Source organism: Mus caroli, unplaced genomic scaffold (assembly GCF_978045245.1).
Source record: "Mus caroli unplaced genomic scaffold, Mus_caroli_1 scaffold_8, whole genome shotgun sequence".
NCBI lineage: Eukaryota > Metazoa > Chordata > Mammalia > Rodentia > Muridae > Mus > Mus caroli.
This window is the reverse complement of record NW_028227263.1, coordinates 118,388,247-118,397,950: the sequence shown is the minus strand read 5'-3', so window position 1 is coordinate 118,397,950 and position 9,704 is coordinate 118,388,247. Positions and strand designations below refer to the sequence as shown.

The following is a 9,704-nucleotide window of genomic DNA, read 5'->3' as shown; positions in this document are numbered from 1 at the left end:
AGGGAGGGAGGGAGGGAGGGAGGGAGATAGTGGGAAGGGGTGACAAGGAGGGAGGCAATGAGCCTCTTTGACTCTATCATATCCATGGGGCACCACAACCCAGCAAGGCTTTAAGTATTTCAAATTAAGCCTAGCACCCAGAGGTCTTCCTCTTTGCCCATGTTGTGGGTGTTGCAACACAGACAGAGTCCATGTTAGGAGATAGGATTGGAATCTAAACCACTCAACTAAGTAAATAGAAGCAAAGGCCATCTTCTGCCCCTTCTGTCCCTGGGAGTATAAAGGCAGTATCTCAGCCTCGGCTATCAGCCTGTCACTCCTCACTGGCCACCATGCTGGGCTCAGGGCTGCTCCTGGTAGCCATACTGGCCTTCCTGAGTGTCATGGTCTTGGTGTCTATCTGGCAGCAGAAAATCAGGGGGAAGTTGCCCCCAGGACCCATTCCTTTGCCTTTCATTGGAAATTATCTGCAACTGAATAGAAAAGATGTCTACAGCTCCATAACACAGGTATCACTGGATGAAGGGATGGATGGGACATGGGACACATACAAGAGTTTGTGTGATTTCAGATGTTTTTGTCAGAAAATTCACAGAATAATCCAAAGTCTCTTACTAGTGGGGTTTAGAAGGCTCTGGAGCTATTTCAAGTCTTTGGTTTGTTGTTTGTTTGTTTGTTTGCTTGCTTGCTTGCTTGCTTGTTTGTTTTCAAGCTTTTTTTGTAGGATATCACATAATCTGACCTCTGTGTACTGGTCCAGTTAAGTGAATAAGTCCTCTAACAGCCCCCATTTATCCCACATCAGCTCCAAGAGCACTTTGGCCCTGTGTTCACCATCCACCTTGGGCCTCGCCGGGTTGTGGTGCTTTATGGATATGATGCAGTCAAAGAGGCTTTGGTGGACCAAGCTGAGGAGTTCAGTGGACGAGGCGAAGTGGCCACCTTTAATACACTCTTCAAAGGCTATGGTGAGGAGAATCTGAAATCTGTGATTGTAGACAGACTTTTGCTACTTTGTGGGTTCTTCTTTCTACCACCCTTCACCCTCTTCACCCATTTAACCTCCTAACACTAGGTAGAAGAGAAAAAGAGAGAGAGGTGAACATGAACAAAATTATTGTTAGACTACTTCCTGCTGATTAGGAGTGATGAGTTCCTTAGGGCAAGTTTAATCTTCACAGTCAGGATATCTAATTTCTTCTTGCTGTTGTTTCTTTGCACAAGACTACTTAACAAACCACAACCAACAGTAACCAACCAACAACCAAAACCCTCCTCTTGGGGCCCTAGCATTTATATAACCTCTGAGGAGTCCCCAGAATTCTAAGTGCTTCCTCCCTTCTTCTTGTTCTTCTTCCATGGCTTCCACCGAGGCTCCTCAGTCCCATTCTCCTTCCTCAAGGTCTCTAGCCCAGTAAACCTAAACCCTGCCTATGTCTCTACCCCTAACTATTGGCTGATGGCATCTTTATTTACCAATCAGAATTAACTAGGGCAGAGTCCCTCAGGCTAAGTGTAGACTCCAAATCTTAGAGAGTAGCACTTAGCATTATGATAAACAGTGAAAGACAAAACCTCAACACCAGGGTATGTTTTTATATAAGAAGTCCTTACTTTAGTGGGGATTTGCTGTTATCAGAAAATGCTAAATATTGGTTGATTTAGCCATTTCAGGGACCCAGAGCAGCTAACCAGCATCAAAAGGCATGATAGAATTGGTCCAGCTAAAATATTGAGGACTAGTCTCCCTGCCTTCTGAGTCTCTCTGCTTCTGCCTGTTTGTAACTTTCTGTTTCCTTGCCTGGCTGATTAGTTCCAACTTTCTTATTCTGAGTGTGTCTAATGCAGGATCTGTGTTTGTATATTCTGTGTTCTTCCCATCTCTATCCATCTTTGTCTCTCTTCTTTTCTCTTAGAAGCCTTTTCCAGTGTGGACCTGGTCCTTCCTCAGCCTCAATCTACTTCTCTCCAACACTCATGTTCTTATCTTTACAGGTGTGGCATTCAGCAATGGGGAACGAGCCAAACAACTCAGACGCTTCTCCATAGCCACACTGAGAGATTTCGGTGTGGGCAAGCGTGGTGTGGAGGAGCGCATCCAGGAGGAGGCAGGCTGTTTGATCAAGATGTTGCAGGGCACTTGTGGTAAGCAAGAGACCCTTAAGTGTTTGGGCAAGAGAAGGAACATCCCCTGTACCAAGAGCCTATGAGCTGTGGAGAAGGAGGGTGGGGAAGACCACCTACCAAACCATCCCCAAAATCTGGTGCTGAGAGTTTGGTGCCTCACTCCAATGCCCATACCACCTTCTAACTCTTCTTCCTCATAATTCCAATGTCTTCCCAACAATGTCACTCATCTCAGGAGCCCCCATTGACCCCTCCATCTACCTGAGCAAAACAGTCTCCAATGTCATTAGCTCCATTGTCTTCGGGGACCGCTTCAACTATGAGGACAAAGAGTTCCTGTCACTGCTGCAGATGTTGAGTCAAATGAACCAATTTGCTGCTTCACCCACAGGGCAGGTAACAGACTCCAGCTCTGCCAATTGCCCTTGCAATATCCCACATTGGCCATACCCACAAAGGGCAAGGACCACCCCAACTCTTATACCCACAAACATAAGCTCCCCTCAAAACCAGCCTTTACCCTCAGACAATTAACCTTTACATCAGAACCCATGGGAGCTATCGAGTACTCAGAACCTAATGACATCTGGATACTTCAAATAGCCTGAGAACAAAGCCCTCTGCTTGGCTCTCTTCCCCGTGCAGGTTTCCCCAGCTTAGTCTGTAACAAATCTTCTGAATGGTCCTCTTGAAAGTCGAGACACCTGCCCAAGGGAAACAAGTGACCACCTCAGGTCCCCTCCTCCATTCCTGAACACCTACCTGGTTCTGCAAAATCAAGGCCAGTAAAGTTATTCAGCCCATCCACGCTGCTCTCCCAAAATATCCCATTGGCCCAATGGCACAAAAGTCATCTGCTTGTCCCAGGTCAATTTAGGAATGAGTAGACAGGCACCTCAACCAAGGAAACTGAACGCAGACCTCAGGACAGACTGTTTTCCTAAACAATGATATGAGTGTCTCCCAGCCACACACAGCCTTCATCAAAACAATGTCTGACAGGTGTGTCCACACCTTATACCCTGAACCATCCCACACTGAAGTCCTGACTATGTAGAAAACAGATGCTAATCTCAAACAAGTATCAAGACAACTAAACTCAGCCCTCCCGGATGCCTAAACATCTAGATTCATGAGTCACTGTGACACTCTGTCCTGAATGCTAGAAGCCTGGAGTCATGGTCTGATCCAAAAATTAGTTAAATAGTTGAATGTCTACCAGTGTCCCCTTTGGAGCCACCTCGTCTGGATTGAAAGACAATGACCTTCCTTCTTTAAATCACTTCAGCGACAGGTCAGTGGTTTAAGAGCATGCACGTCTCATCCTGAGTTCAGTTCCCAGCACCTATGACATTTCCCACCTCTAGGAGATGTGACTTCAGACACCTGTATTCATGCACACACACATAATTAAAAGTAAAATAATAATAATAATAAATAACAACAACCACAAAATGAATGTAAAGAGTTCTTTAAAGACTAGAGTTGCGGTTTATTGCAATCCAGCCTCACATACATACATTAGTACATGGATGGATGCCTTGAGACAAGTCCCACTCCCACTGAGTGTTGCCACTGACAAGCCTCATTCCCGTCTTTTCTCCTCCCACCCCAGCTCTATGACATGTTCCATTCAGTGATGAAGTACCTGCCCGGACCACAGCAACGGATCATCAAGGATTCTCATAAACTGGAAGACTTCATGATACAGAAAGTGAAGCAGCACCACAGTACCCTGGACCCCAATTCCCCACGAGACTTCATTGACTCCTTTCTCATCCACATGCAAAAGGTGATCCCAGCATCTGGGGATGGGACATCTAAACCAGGGCAGCATGAAATCACCCTAGAAAAGGAGGAACAGAGGCCCATTAAGTCCCTATGATGTTCCTCACAGACTCAATCATAATTAAACATCACTTTTCCATCTGTTGAGCCTTCCTTATGCAAGCCAGGGTATGGGCAAGCAAATTAGCATGCTAACCAATATTCCAGTGTTCCCCTACGAGACACTGTTCTCAGTGCATCCTGCTATTTGCCTACTTAGCATGCATTGAAGCTACTGTTGAAGAGCCTGTAAAGCTTAAATTTCACACAGTGTGCCCAGGGTTGCATGCTGACTTCATGCACCCAGAAAACTGTGCACTCTTGCCTCTCTGTGGCTCTCAGGCTTTTGCTCTTGGCCACGTGCTCTCCAGCATTTCATATCACCAATAGGATATACACATCAATACATATCAGTGGCCTAGGCAACTTAAGTGTTTTATGTGATATCTAAGGACTTCTTTCACAGCTGAGAAGAAAGGACATAGAATTCTATTGCACATGAAGGTCAAAGGTCTGTTTAGGGGCTCTTCTATGAGTTGTTTGAGGGAGGAGAGAATGAAGTTTAAATTCTGATCTGTGTCTCAGACCTATCTCTAATAATACACCCCATCATGGCATCTGGGTTCTTTCTCACAGTCCTTACCCCTCACTGTCTAAATATCCCAACCATAAAATGAGTGGCAGACAGTCAGTAGACAGAGAAAAGAGCAAGGCTTCTCCTGCAAACCCAAGGCTCCACACAACCTGGAGATTACCTTTCCCATAGTTGTCTGGACCCTTTGAGAATAAGATCCAAAGAAATGTCCAGAAATGGTGCCTGTTGGGTCAATCTCCTCCATGAGGAACTTAAGCCACAGTTGATGGCTGTTGAGAAAAGAGGAAATCATATTCCTTAGTGGTGTGGCTACCAGTAAATTATCCTTTCTCAAGTGAAGAACCCCTCACCCATACTCATGCAGCCAAGCCTATTTATAACCAGTTGCCCATCCCCCCCAAAAAAACATAACAGGAAAATAGGAAGGAGGCTTATTAAGGATAAGAAAGAGTTCCACAAAGTGGAAAAAAGAAGATAACAGAGGGGAATATGGTTAAAGTGCATTTCACATATATGTCTAAAAAATGAGGACTCAAGGTTCAGTGGGTGTGGAAGGGGATTCATCTGGGAGGGGGAGAGGTGTGAATATATTCACAGTAAAATAAATGAAATTCTCAAAGAATTAATAAAAATATTTATAAAAGAATGACTAGAAAGTTTTAGAAAATTAAAATCCTTAATGTTCTCCAAGAGGATGACAAACTGATAGATTTGGGTTCTCTCTCTCTCTCTCTCTCTCTCTCTCTCTCTCTCTCTCTCTCTCTCTCTCTCTCTCTCCAGGAGAAAAATGCTAATTCAGAGTTCCACATGAAGAACCTAGTGATGACATCACTGAACCTCTTCTTTGCTGGGTCTGAGACAGTCAGCTCCACACTACGCTATGGCTTCCTGCTACTAATGAAGCATCCAGATGTAGAGGGTAAGGATGGCTGTGTGGCAGGGAAGAAGTTGGGAACCCCAGATGCTCCAACTTTTTCCAACCTGACAATGACCCTCACCTTTCCCAGGTCCCTGGATGCTCAGACATGCCCTGCTATGCAGAAACAAGAGCATATTAAATGCATAAACAGAGTTCTCACTAACTGTTAAAATATTAGACATTCCCAAATTGATTTCCCACTGGCTGCCAGATCCCTGCTCTCTGGTCCCTGCCCTGACTCCTCCTTCTTCTCCCCACCATGATTCTGTCAGGAAAAGGATAAAATGACCCTGCCCAGCATTTAGGTATGGAAATATGTTTTCAATGGCCTATATGCATGTCACTTACAGAGACATGTACTACATACAGTGTTACACATGTGAACTATTGCACCTGCTTTGAGGCTCCTGGACTTTAAAAAACACCCCAACTCCCCTTGTCTTCCAGCCAAGGTCCATGAGGAGATTGACCGAGTGATTGGCAGGAACCAACAGCCCCAATATGAGGACCATGTGAAGATGCCCTACACCCAGGCTGTTATCAATGAGATCCAGAGATTTTCTGACTTGGCTCCTTTGGGCGTTCCTCGAAAGATTACCAAGGATACTTCCTTCCGTGGCTTCTTCCTCCCCAAGGTACAGCCATAGCCATCAGGAGGGGCCTTTAGCCCACTTCCTGATGCCTTAGGGCCCCTTTCCATCTACAGTTATCTAACTCCACTCTATTCCCCCAACTACTATGTCAGCCTCACCAGGGTCCTCTGATTAGATAGATTATTGTCACCTCTCCTAGACTTAGTGTCTCTGGAGATTTATCCACATGTCTCCAACTTCTTGTCCCATTGCTTTGAATTCCAAGTTCTATCTGCTCCTCTGTCTTGCTACCTTCCAATATCTCAACTCCTGGGCTGGAGGCAAAGGCCTGGTGTCACTCTAGCAGCCTGTCTCAGAACATGAACCCAATGGAGCTCATATCTCCTACTCCTGGTGGCACACATCACATCTCCTCAAAACTCATACTCCATAATATCCCTTACTCAGGAGACCCCCCAACTCTGTGCCTTTCAGATCTCTTCATTTAGAACCTAACATCTTCTGTGGTCCTTTCTCCATTTATCCATCTTCTTAAACTCCATCTTCCCTCTTCCAGGGCACCGAAGTGTTCCCTATACTGGGTTCTCTGATGACAGATCCAAAGTTCTTCTCTAGCCCCAAAGACTTCAACCCACAGCACTTCCTGGATGACAAGGGTCAGTTGAAGAAGATCCCTGCTTTTCTGCCCTTTTCCATTGGTAAGAAAACACTGGGTTACCAGACCACTGCTCACACCAACAGGGGTAGCTGGTGCCAGCTCCCTTCTCTGTGATGCAACCTAACATCAAGCCAACCAGTTGCAGCCCCTGGACCTCCCAAGCCTCAGACATCCTGGATGCCTATGAAAGGATCAGTGGGATCAGTGATCTCTTTCAGAGAGCAGGGGGCAGTTTTAATGCAGTTTTAAATAATTTTTTTGTTTCCTTTATTTTTTAAAATAATTTATTTAATATGCACTGGTGTAAAGTTGTCGGATACCTTGGAACTGGAGTTACAGACACTCATGAGCTGCCATATGGGTGCTGGGAATTGAACCTGGGTCCTTTGGAAGAGCAGACAGTGCTCTTAACCACTGAACCATCTCTCCAGCCATATATTCAGACTCTTTAAAAGAGGACAACAGCCAAGTGGTGGTGGTACCTGCCTTTAATCCCAGCACCGGCAAAGCAGAAGCAGGTAGATCTGTGAGTTCAACACCAACATGGATCTGTGTAAGTTACAGGACAGCAAAGATTACACAGAGAAAACCCTGACTTAAAGAAACTAAAAATAAATAAATAATAGATAGATGATAGATAGATAGATAGATAGATAGATAGATAGATAGATAGATAGATAGATTAGATAGATAGATAGATAGATAGATAGATAGATAGATAGATAGATAGATAGATAGATAGATAGATAGTGTAAAGTTGTCGGATACCTTGGAACTGGAGTTACAGACACTAATGAGCTGCCATATGGGTGATAGATAGATAGGTGGATAGATAGATAGATAGATAGATAGATAGATAGATAGATAGATAGATAGATAGATAGACGCATGTGTACATACATGTGTACTTAGATACATAGATGATAGATAATTAGATGAATAAATGAGTGAGGCCACAGCAGAACATTCACATTGGAAATATAATTGGTAATTGGTAGAGGAAACATCTTGACTTCTCATTGCTCCAGCCTACCATGGGTTACCCCACTTTGTGTGTAGGAACATTGGGGTTCTGAGAGACTTGGGAGCCTTTCCTAATGATCCCTCACACTCCAGTGTAGAAACCCCTTCTCCCTAAGAGAACATGGCTGCACACTGGGTACTGAGCCAAGGCATCAATGAGAGCTGATTCCACGCCTGTGCTCCTTCCCTCTCTCCTCTTCAGGGAAGCGATTCTGCTTGGGAGACGGCCTGGCTAAGATGGAGCTGTTCCTGTTCTTCACCACCATCTTGCAGAACTTCCGTTTCAAGTTAACAAGGAACTTGAAAGAAGATATCAATGAGTCCCCCACACCAGAAGGGTTTACCAGGATCATACCAAAATACACCATGAGCTTCGTGCCCATCTGATTCTGGGTTGAGCCAAGGTGGATCAAGAAGGAGGGAGAGACAGAAGTGGTGCCAGAAGGAAGGTGGAGTGAAGAGAGAAGATGAAGACCGCGGGGTTAAGAAGGGGCCACCTGCATGGAAGAAATAGAAAAGACTACTCACCTTGGTAAAATTGTAACAGTAATAATAATAAAAAAAGAAACACACAGTGGACAGCAGTAACAACAGCTGTCACTCATCCAGCAAGGGTCACTCACCTCTGCAAAACTGTCCCATCCTTCTCTCATTCAGTACTCGAAACAAGAGCAGTGTGTTCCCAAGCCCAGTGTACAGGTGGCAAAGATGAAGCTTACAAATTTGAATCTAAACTGAGGTTTAAAAGACTCAGGTTAGCTAAGTCTGAGGCATGGCACTCTATCCCCAGCATTCAGAGGGAGGAAACATGAAACTCTAGGAGGCCAGCCAGGATTACACAATGAGAACTTATCTCAAAAAAGCAGCAAGAGCACAAAAACAACATCGTTTAAATTGCATTCTCATAGACCATAAGAGTCTAGCACGTACTTAAACACAGATTTGTATCCACAGCCATTTGGTCAGGTTTTTCGTTCTTTTTGTTTTGTTTACCGATTGTGGTTTTGTTTGTTTGTTTGTTTGTTTGTTTTGTACATCACTGTTAGGAATATTTAATTTGCATTTACCTATTAGTGTGGATGGTAGAGCATGCCATGGGTCACATGTGGAAACAAAAGGACGGTTTTTGGAAGTGTCCTCTCTCCTTACAATACTTGGATCCCAGAACTCAAATTCAGGTGGTCAACCTTGACAGCAAGCACTTTCACCCACTGAGACATCTAACTGCCCATTTAGGCAGTTAAAGCAGTTTCTTCCTTCCTTCCTTCCTTCCTTCCTTCCTTCCTTCCTTCCTTCCTTCCTTCCTTCCTTCCTCCCTCCCTCCCTCCCTCCCTCCTTTCTTTCTTTCTTTCAAGATAATATATATACATATATGCGCATACACACACATTATATATATAATGTGTGTATATGCATATATATGTATATGTATGTGTGTGTATATATATACATGTATGTGTGTATGCAGATATAGATATAGATATAGATATAGATATAGATATAGATATAGATATAGATATAGATATAGATATAGATATAGATATAGATATAGATATAGATATAGATATAGATATAGATATAGATATAGATACATCTGCATGTTCACCTGAATGCCAGGGAAATCACAAGATCATATTACAGATGTTGTGAGCCACCATGTGGTTGCTGGGAATTGAACTCAAGACCTCTAGAAGAGGAGCCCGTGCCCTTAAAAGCTGAGCCATCTCTCCAGCCCCCTAGACAGTTTCTTAATGTCACCCTTTCCTCAAATGAAACAACAAGGACTTGGGGTATTATTATATACCCAGAATAACCCTGTCTGACGTGTTTTTCCATAGCCCTGGCAGGCAACTGATCTGGATCCAACACATACATTCCAACAGTCTTGCTTTCTCCTATACACCTTAATCACCTGAACACCTGCTGTGCCTCACCCCCTGTGAAAGGTAAGGCCACTGTGTC

The 9,704-nt window shown here is 44.1% G+C and overlaps 1 protein-coding gene across 1 annotated transcript; it reads left to right on the top strand.

Annotated features, from left to right (window-relative positions):
- Positions 1-291: 291 nt before the first annotated feature.
- Positions 292-8,360, top strand: LOC147003374 (cytochrome P450 2A12-like). The gene is made up of 9 exons (XM_085842007.1): positions 292-509; positions 806-968; positions 1,996-2,145; positions 2,363-2,523; positions 3,743-3,919; positions 5,330-5,468; positions 5,916-6,103; positions 6,618-6,759; positions 7,945-8,360. Exons 1-9 carry the CDS (start codon positions 333-335, stop codon positions 8,127-8,129), a joined length of 1,482 nt encoding a protein of 493 aa, XP_085698133.1. The 5' UTR covers positions 292-332; the 3' UTR covers positions 8,130-8,360.
- Positions 8,361-9,704: the final 1,344 nt, after the last annotated feature.

Coding starts and splice junctions, on each gene's coding strand:
- LOC147003374 (XM_085842007.1), top strand. CDS start 333: ATGCTGGGCTCAGGGCTGCTCCTGGTAGCCATACTGGCCTTCCTGAGT. Junction 3,920..5,329: donor TTCTCATCCACATGCAAAAG/GTGATCCCAGCA, acceptor CTCTCTCTCCAG/GAGAAAAATGCTAATTCAGA. Junction 6,104..6,617: donor GTGGCTTCTTCCTCCCCAAG/GTACAGCCATAG, acceptor TCCCTCTTCCAG/GGCACCGAAGTGTTCCCTAT.